Source organism: Sceloporus undulatus, chromosome 2, assembly GCF_019175285.1.
Source record: "Sceloporus undulatus isolate JIND9_A2432 ecotype Alabama chromosome 2, SceUnd_v1.1, whole genome shotgun sequence".
NCBI classification, from domain to species: domain Eukaryota; kingdom Metazoa; phylum Chordata; class Lepidosauria; order Squamata; family Phrynosomatidae; genus Sceloporus; species Sceloporus undulatus.
The window spans coordinates 104342174-104356681 of NC_056523.1; the positions used below are offsets into that span (position 1 = coordinate 104342174).

The following is a 14508-nucleotide window of genomic DNA, read 5'->3' on the forward strand; positions in this document are numbered from 1 at the left end:
GTTTCGAGTGAATGGCTGCAGTACAGGCATTTAACCACTGCACCACCAGGGCTCCTTTATAGTGTAATTATAGTGTAAATATTACATAGTGGCAACTTAAACTGATGTTTCTATCTATCATTGTTATTACTACAATTCCTGACCCAAATTACTTGGCTAAAGTATTTACAGTACATCCTGATTTAATTGTCCATCTGAGATGTGCAGGCTTTTCTACGGAATTCTCTGGAGAAAAGAAAAACAATCCAAATGACTCCACATAAATCTTAGCATGATGCAGTGATGTGGAGGTACCCACTGACCCTATCCTGCTTTCTTAGGATGCATCCGCATTGGAGAAATAATCCAGGTTGACACCACTTTAATTGCCAAGGCTCAATACTGTGTAATTCTAGGAATTTTGTGAGACATTTAGCCCTCTGTCAGAGAGCACTGATGCCACAAGAAACAACAATTCCCAGCATTCCATAGCATTGACCCATGGCAGTTAAAGTGGTGTCTATCTGGATTATTAGACTGTTGTATAGTTTCAGCATCTAAACTAAGGCCTAGCAGGTTATATCTCCTTATAGAACATACATATTTGTCACTTTCAAATCTGATGCCAGTGCCACAAGATCTGTCTGCCATGTTACATCTCCCTATTGTTGTCCTCCCCCCCCCCTACACTGTGTGTGATGCCATTGCAGCTCTCTTCTGCCCTTTCCCACCAATAGCCTTTTCATCCAGGGAGCAGAGTGACACCCATGCTTACTACATCTCTCAAAAGCTTCTGGACAGAAGTGCATGCTAGTCTAGCAAACAGGAAAAAGGCAATAGCTGCAGCTTCCAGATGAAAAGTCCTTTGTGTGTGTGTGTGCTAATGTAAAAGTACAAAGGCCATTGCATTCTCACTTAGTAAAAAGAAGATGCACTTGAGTGGAAGTGTCACGTTCTTTCCATTAGAGGGCAGAAATAGGCTTCTGTACATATTGAACATAATGTATGTGCATTCCTTCCATGCTCTCTCTACTGTGGTATCTAAAGAGAGGTAAGGCAGGTAGGGCTCATAAGACATGCAAGTATGGAGTTAATCGTAGAATTATAGTTGGAAGAGCCATCTAGTCCTGCCACCTAATATGTGCAGGCTTTTGTTTACGTTTCACTTTTTGGTGCAAATATATTTTGCATATGTTCAAATAAGCCAGGAACTTTTTGTTTGTTTAAATTATAGGAAAATCAGAAATGGCCAACAGGTTTTAATATGATAGCCATAGAGGGATAGACTGGGGAATAAACATCTGTAGAAATGTTTTTAAAGCATATTCCTCCAACTCTTGGATATCATTCCTGGTGGCACTTTCTCTAGCATATTTTTGTGTAACAAGTTTGATGCCAGGGATTGGGGAAGCAAAGAGTAGGGCAGTGGGCTGTTACTTTCAGGTTCTGTGGCTTTCCTGGAGCCGTGGAGGTGGTCACTGTTTAGCAACAGGATACTTGGCTACATGGGACCTTGGTCTAATCCAGCAAAACTCTTCCTGTGCTCTTAAATAATAAAGAGATTTTTACTGTACTCCAGGAACATTTTTAGCCATAGTGTCCTAATCCCACATTCAGAATCAGCAAAAACACTTCAGTGTTAATGTAGCAGAGGCAGTGTGTCCACTTCAACACTCTTGTCACATTTAATCTAATTTGACTTTTGTCGCTCCGTATCCCAGACATCATCTTTGCCCATTTCTGTACACATATGCTGCTTTCTCCTGCAGAAACTGCATACTCAGAGTTTTTAAATAATAAAGGAACTAAATTAAATGCTACTCTTCAACAGTTGCACCTGTGCATTCCTACCCCCCCTCCGCTGCTTAGTAAATGTGCTGACTTCTGCTAGAAGATGAAATTAGTGAATTATTCATGTGAATGGGTCCATGGATACAGTGGAACAAATCCACTGTGGAAAAAATGGACGGAGGAAGACAGATGAATGCAAGACAATGATTTGGAAGGGCAAAATGAGATTTTCGTCCAGGGACAAGTCAAAGCAAACCATTGTATCTTAGGGTGCATTAGGAAGTGGTTGCCTCCCAAATTAAGATTCGTATAGCTTTTCTGACACTAGAATATTACTTGCAAAAGATCATGTGAAAAAGCTGGTACAAACACTGATGAAAGAGTTAACCAATTCAGGAATTCCTGAGGACTTGTTTACATACTGCTTTTTTAAAGGATTACATGTACTTCTAGTTAGCACACTGGGAGGTTGGGTCATTCTCCAAGGTAGAGAAGTTCTGTGCTTTCCTTTTGGTCTTTAAAAATACAAGTTGAGAAACCATGCTGATGTCCATTAATATCTGAGAGCATCATTGAATATTGGAAGAGGAGAATCCTAACAGTGCAGTGAATCAGATCAGCTCTGTATGTATTAGGTGATGCTTTCCAGCACCTACCTGCCAGTATTGCATGTGGGGAAGCCCATGCAATCCTTATGGACTTTACTGTTAATTCAGACCAAGAAGCGTTTATGGCATGGCATGGAATTCATCTCTTCACAGCACATTTGTTTGCTTGTTTACTTATTAAACATATACCCCTCCTGTCTGCCAAAGAAAGCCATTCAGGACAGCTAAGAACAGTACAATTGAAATAAAAACAATCCACATCTGGATTGGGAAGAAGAGAAACATATACATCCTATTATTATTATTTTGCTTGACCTAAAAAGGGAAAGAGGGAGGGGGAATCAGAAGAGGACCATGTGAGGTTTTTTGTTTGTTTTAAGCATAAACATAAACCCAGGTTTAAAATACAATTAAAAGTGCATCATGTTCAAAAGAAATAACTCCCACACCCTTCAATGGTTATACTACTCAACTGTCAAAGGCCAACTCAAGTGGGGGAATTTCTGTAGAAATATTAGACACCTAAAGAAAACAGGTTGGCAAAGTTACCCAGTGAACACAGTGAATATAAGAGTGCCAGGTGTGAATGATTTTTGGTGTCACCCTGTCTGCAGTGCTAGAAATTTGGAGACTGAAGGAAAATTTCATGGGTGGGGAGGCAAGATTCTCATTTTTAAAGGCAATGCTTCCCCACTCCTGGACCTACCTCTGTAACAATGTTTTTGCCTGCCAGCAGAAAGACAACAGAGAAGGGGGGGCAGCATAATTCAGCTCAGCAGTGAGTTCCAGAGCTGGGAAGATTCCACCAAGAATCATAGAATCATTGAGTTACAAGGAATTACAAGGGCCATGTAGTCCAATCCCTTGCCATGCATCAGTCCACAACTAAAGCAGTCTTCAGAGATGGCCATCCAACCATTGTTTAAAGCAGTGGTTCTCAACCTTCCTACTGTTGCGACCCTTTAATACAGTTCCTCATGGTGGGTGACCCCCAACGGATAGAGAAGCAGTGTCTTGGTTCCTAAGACTATTGGAAATATGTGTTTTCCAATAGTCTTAGACAACCCCTGTGAAAGGGTCATTTGACCCTCAAAGGAATCGTGAACCACAGGTTGAGAACCGCTGTTTAAAGGAAGCCTTTTCTCATTGTCCCCACCCTAATATAGGATATGCTGGGACCAAGAATAAGGCCTCCCCTGATAATCGTGGCTGGTTCATAAGGGAGATTATGGTATCTCATGTAACCTATCTCTGTTTTCTGGGACTCTGGGGGTGCATCCACACTGTGAAAATAATCCAGGTTGACACTGCTTCAACTCCCATGGCTCAGTGTTATGGAATTCTCTGAACTGTAGTTCTGTGAGACATTTAGCCTTCGCTGTCAGAGAACTCGAATGCCACAACAAGCTACAGTTCCTGGAATTCCATATCATTGAGCCATGGCAGTTAAAGCTGTGTCAACCTGAATAATTTTTGTTGGAGGCATTTGGGTTTCTTACCTAGCTACTAATCCCAAAGCCAGTATAGAGTGAAACAGGGCCCTCCCCTCCCTACCTGAGTGTTCAGAGGGGTGACTGTCACTGTTGATGTCCAGTTAAGAAGTTGTTAAAGCCCTGTTCTTGTTGTCAAGCTATTCAGTACCAGTTGGGAAACATAAGAAACCTTTCCATGCAGGTGTGGCTGTGACCTCGGCCCTCCTCTGACTATGACTGTCAGTCACATGCTTTGTAAAATAAAGGAGCATAAGGGCAGGAGGCATTGCATCACAATGTTAAGAGGCAAGGAAATACTGGTGGCGGGGTTTTAAAATCTTTATTCTCTTCTCATAAATGCACAAACCTATATCTGTATCAAACCTATATATCTAGATAGATAGATAGATAGATAGATAGATAGATGAGGTAATACTTTGGAAACAAGTAAGCCTGGATTTTAACAAGCTCCCTCTTTCATAGTTCTAATTGAATGCTGCAGAATTCTGAGGGAAGTTGGGAAATTTTCACTACAAGTTCTTATTCCTCCTAGTTCTTTCCTCCTTGCATACCTGCCAAGGCTTCTCTCCCTGATACCTGGTATTTAGGTATCTGATACTGGATACCTAAATGTTGTACTGCTCCAGAGTGAAAATCTTTGCATCTCTCTTTAAATAAAAATCTCTTTTCCCCCCTTCTAGGATGCTGCCTTGTGTCCCTATACTGGGAGAAAGGCAGGATAATAATAATAATAATAATAATAATAATAATAATAGCAGCAGCAGCAGCAAATAAGTTATGTATAATCTTCACATTTGATTCTGTTTTGATGCCTTGTGGAGAAAGAAAGCTAATACAGAGTAAGGAAACTGTGTTTCAAACAGTGATTACCTTTACTCTGAATTAGCTTAAATTGCTGTCTTCATGTAGCCATGTCTTAGTGAACGTGTGTGTGTGTGTGTGTGTGTGATGGCAAAATACATTATTGCTTTTTACAGTTTTACAGCACCATTGAAGCTGTGAAGACTTTGTAAAGCCCAGAAAGGCCCACTTATGGCAGAAGGGGCTATTTTGTGGCCCTCTAAAAATACCCTTTAATTGCAAATTTACTTTGACTGGAAAAATTCAGTGAAGCCCGATTTTTCAGTTTTCCTTGTCCAGCACACTAAATTCTGTTCACGCTATATTTCCCTCAATCATATATTAATGTCTGTCTCAAATAAACCTGGACTTGAAATTATTTCAGGCAAAAAAACACAAAAATGAACTTCCTTCCACTTAAAAAAAAATCCAAAACTGACCTCCATTATAAACCATTCTAATCTGGTCAAGAATGTTCTCTTGGTGCCAAATTATGATGTTGATTCTTATTATGGAGATATTTTCCCACAAGAAAACTGGACTGAAGCCATCAACTCCCTGTACACTAAACTTTTATTTTATTTCTTGGATGCCTGTGTAAGGCATATCAGTCTGATGTAAAATAGGAAACAATGACACCATGTTGACTTTCAGTTCCTAGAAACTGAAAAAATAAAAACACACCTGGGATGTTTATTTCGAGGAAAAACCAATGCAATTACAACTTGCTAAGTACAGTTTAGCTATATAAGAAAGCCACCACCATATAGTAGCAGTTTCAAGTCCACTTGAACCTAAAATAATTTATTGTTTGTTAGGTGCTTTCAAATCAGCACCAATTTATGGTGACCCTATAGTAGGGATTTGTTTCAGAGGTTTGCCTTTGCCTTCCTTTGAGGTCAAGAGACTGTAATTTGCCCAAAGTTACTCAGTGGATTTCCATGGCTGAGCAAGGTTTCAAACAGTGGTTTCCTGGAGTTCTAGTCCAACACTCAAGCCACTTGCACCATGCTAAATATCAGTCTAAAATAACCCCCTCTGTTTTGTTGAAAATTTATCCAAGCTCCACTGATGGTCTTGAGAATTTTATCTCTGCATTTTAGCCTTGAATATTATCACATTTTAAGAGAAAGCATTTCCATTGCAAATAAGTATCGGCATAATTTACAGCCCTAGAATGCTACTGAAAGGTGCTGCATTGCCAAATTGTTGTTACCTGTCTTCAAGCCATTTCTGACTTATGACGAACCTCTGATCTTGGAAGTCAAACAGGGTCAGCCCTGATTAGTCACCTGTCAGTTTAGACCCATGAATTTCATAGAGTTTTCTTGAATACTCAGAGATGGTTTTGCTAGTTCCTTCTTCTGAAATATAGCCTGCAGCAACTGGTATTTGTCGAGGGTTTCCCATCCAAATATTAATTATAATTGTCCCTGCTTAGCCTCCAAGATCAGATAGGATCTGGTGCCTTTAGCGTGTTTAGGCCCCCTTTGCACACATTGCTGAGAGATAAATCATTGGTTTGTTTGACATTTTGTTTTTATTCTTTCTCTGGCAGCACTTCCTCTGTCTTCTCTTTCCTTTCCTTCTTTACCAACACTGTGATTTAACTGGCTTAGCATATATTGGATTGGATTTTTCTTGTCAGTGTTCGTGACACCCTCACATCAGATAAAGTCTTGTGTCATCATCATTAAAATTACCTGGATCACCAAAACCAGCAAGACTAGATAGCAGAACGGACAAATATATATATATCACACGGAATGACTTGACGCTGTGTGGTGTAGACAGCCCATGGGTGTTCAGCTCACCTTGGGAGGGGCAGTGCAGAGAGCAGGTTTTTGACCAGCTTTTGAATAACACAAGTTCAAGTCCGTATGCTTCAGCCCAGAGAGAGCTTTCAGCATTCATAGAACCAACACAAAATGCAGGAGGTTATTTTAGACTGATATCTAGCGTGGTGTAAGTGGCTTGAGTGTTAGACTAGAACTCCAGGAAACTACCATTTGAATCCTTGCTCAGCCATGGAAACCCACTGGGTGACCTTGGGCCAGTTATACTCTCTTGACCTCAAAGGAAGGCAAAGCAAACCTCTGAACAAAAAAAAAAAACCCTACTTATAGGGTCACCATAAGTTGGGGTTGACTTGAAAGCACATAACAACAACCAACAAAACATTTTAGGTTCAAGTAGACTTGAAACTGCTATCATATGGTGGTGGCTGTCTTATATAGTGAAAGGATTAGTCCCATGAATCATTTGCCATTAACAAACATTCCTAGTGACTTTTTGTGTGATATTGAGACAAATCATATGGGGGCTGGCAGGTCTGATCCGTGTGAACTACTTGCCACATGGAGGTAATTTTGGTTGCCATATAGTAAGAAACAACAATTCTTGTGAATCAATGACAGTTTGAATATGGGGTCTGATCTTCCTACTGAGAAGGAAATACAACTAAATGAGATAGTGTACACTGTGTGGGTGTGCTCTGTAAATACTGAAGTATACACCATTCTCTTGTTCTCTAGTAATCATTCAGTAAAAAAAAAAAGGAAACCCAAGGTGTTAAAGTAGGAGGAAAGATCTTGAGGGTATCCTTTAACTGAAATATGTTTCTAAGTAACTTGATTTTCCTGAGATAAGAATTTTGTAGGTTAAACATTATTCAGAATTGAATAGCTAATCTTTTGTGCATATTTACATACTGCTTTTACAGCAAAATATTTGAGTGCAAGCCAGACCAAGAACTATGATAAGAAACAAAACTGCAGTTTCTGGCCACTGTTAACATGGGGTGTGCAATATTTGTAAATTTCTATGAGTCACTTATTTTCTATTTATATAAACTTGGTCAAGTTCATTCTTAACTAGTGATATGAATGCTTTCTATATTACTGTATTAGTATGAACTTTGATGACTTAACTTCCCATAGATGTCACTTACTGGTAGCTTTCTCAACACAACCCATGTCAGCCTCCAGATGGTTCAGACTTCAACTCTAAGAAGTTCCAGCCAGCATTTTATTTATTGAGTACTTATACTCAGCTCTTCAGCCACAAAGGCTCTCACTTCCCTACTCTCCAGCTTACAGTCTAAACAAGACACAACATACAAGTAAAGGGGAATGGCATTTGATGAAGGGATGATGACCAGCAGATACTGCCAGTTCCTCTCTCCCTCTGGGGCCAGTAGCAGTTGAGATGGATGGAGGTCTTTCATCTGCTTTGGTGCCAACATTTTCAAGGTCCCTTCTGTGGAAACAGAATCTAATTCCTCTACTGTCACACTAGGCTACGTCTCTTTCTGCAAATATAGGTGGGAGATATTGGACCTTCCAAAATAATATTCTGGAGCAGTACTACTCCAAGTGGACCTCAGCCACTATCTGTCCCTGGTAACTTTCCAGGAAAGAAAGAAATGGATGTTGCCAATAGGCACAAATATGGCACTAGTCCCTGGCATTTGGGTGGGGGGTGCAGGTCTCCCTCATCAGATGACTTGAGATGCACTGTTTTAGAGCACTGGCTTTCTCAGACTTGGAAAAAAGAGGTTGAGTTTTCAACCAGTTGGGTTTGGCTGCCCAAATGAAATTATTTGGCAGATTTTTAGTGCTGTAGACTTGCTCTCTACTTTTCTTGCTCACCTCATTTTCCCAACCTCTTTCTGTGGGCAAGTTCCAAATTATGTAACAAGATTATAAAATTATCTTGATTCATTAATGTCAAATTTATTCATGTAGATATGACCAGATGAAATTGTTCCTCTTCTCAGTAACAGCTTAAATCTCTGTGCTTCTATTTCCTCTAAATGGATACCACTTTATGTGATATAGTAAGCTTAAGTAATACTGATACCTAAAGAGTGTTTTGGCATCTCCTTTCCAACTGAGATAACAATTCCTGATATTTCCAGGTAGGGCTAGAATAGGCTTCTGTCTGAAAACCTAGAGAGTCACCATCACTTTTTGGTCAATTTATGGTTAAAAGTAAACATTTTGTGCCCCTCTGGACTACAACTCCAATCAGCTCTATCTAATATAGTGAGGAATATCCTATCTAGAGAATCACAAGTTACTCAGCCCCAGTATAGACAATATTTAATTAGATGAACCAGTTGTCTGACTTGGTTTAAAGAGGCTTTTATTTTCCCATATGACTTCTGGTTCTCAGCGAGAATTTCTGTAATTAATTTTTGAGTTTGACATATACATTTCCTTCCATTCATTCCTGTCATTTTCCTTTTGTAGATAAATCATGCCTATGAGTATTTAATGCTAAAAAGGATAAGTTAAGGTTAAATAGAGTCTTATCTGAATGATTGTTCATAAATGACTTTAGAAGGTTGCCTATTCAGTTCCAGTCTAGAAGACTATTGAGTCTGCTTTATATATCTGAAAACTAAAAGAAGTTGTCTCAAGCCATGAGGGTGAAAAGGTAGATGTGTGAAAAGTGTACATTTTCTGAGCAACGTTTAGTTTTTAAATAAAAGGGAAAGTATTTCAAACCTCCACTTTTCCACACAGGGTTTCTTTTCTTCCCCTAAAAACATGACCTTTTCCTGACACACTACTTTCAGTTGATCTGTTTATCTTTGTATGCATTTTCTCAGCAGGAAATTTTCCAAAGGAACTACAGTTTAACTGATGTCCTTTCCATCAAGGAAAAACAAAGTGATATCTTAAGACACACAATGACCCAGATGCTTGGTTTACCTGTAGAGAAGAAAAAGTAGCACAAATGAATGTCAAGAACAGAGTGCTGTAGCAAGAATTCATTGTGGGCATGCATGCTGGTCTTTATAAAGCCTCTAAATCCAAACTGGAAAAATGGGAGCAAACGTAGCACACTGTTTCTAGTTACCAAGCAGTACAAAGTAGTTAGCCTCACTGCCTTTTCAGGTACATTTGATGGGTACATGGGAGAGGACCTTCTCAGTGGCTGCTCCCATACTTTGGAATGCCCTCCCTAGAGAGGCCAGGCTGTGTGCCTCTTTGCTGTCTTTCCACTGCCAAGTGAAAACTGGTCTATTCCAGCAATTTTTTGGGAAGTGACTGCAGTGAACTTTTAATGGTGTCTTAATTTCTTGTTTTTTTATATTCTTTCAGTGAATTCCTAAAGGGGTTTACTTCTGTAGATTATTTAATGACTTTTTAACATTATGCATGCGCGTGCGCGTGCACGCACACACACACACACGCACACAATTGATGTTTCTATGTGCTTTTTTGTTTTGTTTTTTCTGGTTTTAATGTTCTGTAAGCTGCCTTAAGTCCCAATATTATGAAAAAAGCAGCTATAAATGATGGTGAGGGTGATGATGATAAACCATCAGCGTCTGAAATGGTATTTGGAGGGAGGAAATGTCAGACACATTTTAGGCCCAACATTTTGTGGATTATTCTTGAAGGTAATTCAACTGACACGCAAGTTATCTGACTACAAATTCAAAGCACCATATGTCCATGTCAGAGTGTCCAGACTGGGTTTTCAATTTTTGGTTTGGGTTTTTTTAAAAAACCTCTGACATAAAGGTATGTATGAACAGTGTTTATAATAATAATAATAGGATTTATATGTATGAACAGTGTTTATCTATGGACAGTGAAGAATACATCCAATGTCTTGTTGACAGAAATACTGTACATTCAGTGAAGTACTGTGTGCTCTTAAGCCTGGGACTCTTCCCCCAGTATGAGAAACCCATTGTATTGTCAAGGTTGCATAGTCACAGGAGGCATGTAATAGGTACATATTATTGAGGCCCTGTCCAGTCCCTACTTTTCACTTCCATAATTTTTCCATGCTAGATATGCAGCTTATGAGGATCAAGAGATAATGTTTGGCTTTACTAGCATTCCATTTAAAGTGAAAGTGACAATCCTTGGCAATCCCATGTTTTGCCATCCTTTTGATAACAAAGTGCAGTTGCTTTCCAGTATACAAGGCTCATTACAAATGTATACAGGACATCATTTTCACATGCTATGGATTGTGACCCAGAGAACAGTGGTATAGTAAGATGAAACAAAATAAGATGTTCTGTTGTGGATTATGCCATCTGTGACAATCCCTGGAGGATATGTGGAACAAAGCAGGTAGGTGGCTGAGAGAAAAACAAGTCCATGAAACAAGATGGCATCAGTCTGGAATGTTGTTACTGATTGCAACAAAGACACAAGCACCCAGGAATAACAGAGCAGTGTGAGTTCCAAGAAGGAAACCTCTAGTTCTGGAATGTTTCCCCAAAGCTCCAAATTATTCTATTTTGGAGTTTCTTCTTGTGCTGCAATCCATGACTGTTCAATCATGCCTTAAGTGTATGTATCTGTCTCTATTGTGCTTTCCTGTGTCTTGATGAGTTATCCGGTTCTGTCTTGCAGCCCTCAGAATCCAAGTCCAACGTCACCCCTTTCACCGTCCTGGCCTATGTTCTCTGCACCATCCAGCCCTATGCCCACCTCCTCTACGTCCAGCGACTCATCCCCCATCAGGTCTGTTGCAGGTTTGAGGGTTTTGTTTTGCTTGGTTTTGCTGCACTGCTGCTATCATATTTTACGTTTACATGCTTTCTCCCTGCCTCACTCAGAATTCCTCACTGTGGTCCAGCTTGCTTTGATTACTAGACTTCACAGTCCCATAGCTGCTGTCCAGCATCAGCACAGAGGGAAAACATTGATACATTCTGTGACATTTAGAAAAGTGGCTTGAGTTACCTAAGCACTTTCTTCCTTTGCTTTCCAGTTATTCCAGCTGCAGTACCTCCCCTTTTTGGAGCATTCCTTTCAGCTATGAGATCTGTTGGTTTTTTTAATGACTACAGTTGACTTTCTGCTTTATTTTTGCGAAATGATTTGATCTTCTGGAGGCTCGCTGAACTTACCTCTGCAACAGGGAGGTTTTCATTATCATTCCCAAGTATGTAAAACAGCAGAAAAGGTTCATGCAATTTTTAAAGTCTGCAGTCCACACTGCCTTCCCACATATTCAAATGTGCCAGTGAAAATAACTATATAGTGTTCAGATGCTTATGTGATATTTATGACTTCAGAAATTGTAAATCTGATATGGATTAATTATAAACTGGCACATTGTATGGATTCAAAACCAATAGACCTCCTGAAATTAAGAACAGTTAAGCCAAACAAATGGACTAACCTGCAAAAGACCAGTGGTTTTTCTTACATTCCTGACTACTTTCAAATGCTTGCCCATACTACAATTACCACAGTGCAATTCTGCACACTGTGATTCCCAGATGTTGTACCATCTATGTGGGTCAATTTCCTCTTCTCATCAGTAGCCTAATTTACATTTCAAGGGCACTGGTCTCACCCATGTCAGAAATATTGTTCCTAGATTTTCCCACGTTGGACTTCCTGTAATTTTAACTCATGAAAAATATTCCTAAAGGATTTTCAGAAGTGCCAAATAGGTGAGGAAAATATTTGGCGCTCCTTTACTCTGTGGGTAAATGGAGACAGTGGGGGAGGTAATCAAAACAGAAAATGAAATCCTTGAGCCCAGATTATGTCTCTGCTGGAGAGGAACAGCAGCAGGAAATGAAAGAGTAGTCACAATACATATGTACATGTATGTATTTATTTACTATTTAGATTTAAGAATTTCAAAGTAGTGGTTCATACACTTACTCTGATGATTGCAAGATCATCAGGTCAACACCCAAGCACCCCATGATGGGGTGAGCTCTTGTCACTAGTCCCAGTTCCTGTCAACCTAGCAGTTGAAAGCACATAAAAGTGCAAGTACATAAATAGATACCACTTTAGTGGGAAGGTAACGGTATTCCATTCAGTTATGCTGGCTACATAACCACCAGAGTAATATTTGACAATGCTGGCTCCCTTGGCTTAGTAACAGCAATTAGCATAGGCCCCTACAGTCGGACATGACTTGTCAATCATGTCATAGGGGAAAGCTTTACCTTTTTCATACCTCATTAAGACCCTAAATATGCACAGATACACAAGCACACTCTTTATGGGGTCTCATAAAGGAATTTCAGTTTGAACTGCACAGAAGCTTGCTTGAATAAGTATGTTTTTAATAAGCACTGAAAACTAGATTGAGCATATCAAAGTTCCAGTAGAACAACATTCTACTTATTTGATATCCCCCATTAAATGCACTACTCCAAATGATGGCTGAGTAGATACTGGGAGTATATGGCACCAGGAAGGGCTCTCCCTATTATCTCAAAGGCTGAACACATTTATCATGGTAAAGGTAGTTTCACAGATAACCAGGTTCCAAGTTGTTATGGGCTCTATAAGGTAAGAACAAATGCTTAAACCTGTCCCACTAGCAAATGGGCAAGCAGTGCAGTTATTTCAGCATAGGTGTTACCAATAGGCTGGCCCACTGAGAAGCATAATAGAAGCATTCTGTACCAGCTACAGTTTCTCGACCAGCCAGCAGCCCTATATACAACACACTGAAGTAGACCAGCCTTGTGATTACCAGTGCCTGGACCATTGTGGCCTAGCTGACCCTGTCCTAGAAAGGTGAAGGATAGAGAAAGGCAACTGTGAGGCTGAATTTATGTTTAAATAAGAAATCCACATAGTGTACTTTTTTCTATTAGGTATTATGATAGTCTTCAAAGCCTATCTGGCTAGAGGCTGTTAGATCTCAAAGAGCAGCAGCAATAAATAAATGGCCAATTTATTAGGATCCCATGCTTGGATTGTTCTCTTACAAATAATTAACAATAATTCTAGCCTTATCTAAGAGGGGTGCTGATAGTTACAACCTTTAAAGGTAAGTTATATTTCTCAAAAGTAGCAAAACAACTGCTTTTTAATTACTTTTTTTTAAAATGTAATGACACAAGCTGCTCCCCTGTGGTACAAAACTCAGTCTCTTCCCATTTCCTCTCTCATCAGCTTGACACCCAGAACAAAGCTTGAGGCAGCAGCTCGAGGCACGGCATGAGCCAGCTCTTGAATCAGGCAGCATTCCTCCGCTACCATTTGGTGTCACTTCCATCCCAGTAGCTTTAAAAAGTCACATTAAATGTTAAAGTGACATTGGGAAAGAAGTAAAAGTTATCCTTTATGAAGTTACAACTGTAGTGTAGTTATATGTTTGTTATTGAGGGAAAGGACTAATTACAAAAAACTAGATAATTGTAAAGACTTTATTTGTTATTTATAAAAATAGCTAGGTCCTGCACTATATATAGGGAGAGCTGTTCCTTCTCAAATATCAAGGTCCCTAGGCATTTAGGACTTTGAATATTATCACCAGCACCTTTGATCAGATTTAAAGCATATTGGAAGCCAGTGCCATTCTTTTAAGACCAGTGTTTTATGATTTCTTTGGGATGTGCTGATCAGCAGTTTAGGTGCAGCATTTTGTACTATCTGAAGCTTGTAAGTGATGGCTGCCCCACATAGATTGCAGAACAGTAGTGGGAAGTTACCTGTGCATAAACTTCTGTGGGTAGGTTATGCCTGTCCAGGAAAGGGTGAAATGGTGGATCTGCTGTAGTTAGTTACTTCTAGACTCTGTTAGGATCAATTAACAGTCATAAGAAGTGGGCTGGAATAGTGGAATGACCTAGGTTTGCATCCATGATCAGCTGTGGAGTTGTTTGTGTGACTGTGGCCATTCATTATATCTTGAGTCAAACCAGCTAAGGGATTATTTGTCAGGCCAACTCTGTCCTCCAAGCCTGCAAACTTGCAATAATGGTGGATGCTATTCAGTGGATGAGGCCATTACGCCTGTATGGAAATATAATACCAAAGATGTGCATCCCCATTTTTTTC

At 39.7% G+C, this 14508-nt stretch overlaps 1 protein-coding gene across 7 annotated transcripts in view; it reads left to right on the forward strand.

Moving 5' to 3' along the window:
• The window catches only part of ARHGAP26 (Rho GTPase activating protein 26), a 402649-nt gene that overhangs the window by 353904 nt on the left and 34237 nt on the right, over positions 1-14508 (forward strand). For 5 of the 7 annotated variants that reach the window (XM_042450195.1, XM_042450199.1, XM_042450196.1 and 2 more), the window contains one exon: positions 11098-11208. The exons of the other annotated variants lie outside the window; for them this stretch is intronic. In XM_042450195.1, the coding sequence (XP_042306129.1) occupies positions 11098-11208 (111 nt within the window). The remainder of the gene's footprint in view (positions 1-11097; positions 11209-14508) is intronic. 7 annotated transcript variants of the gene reach the window in all.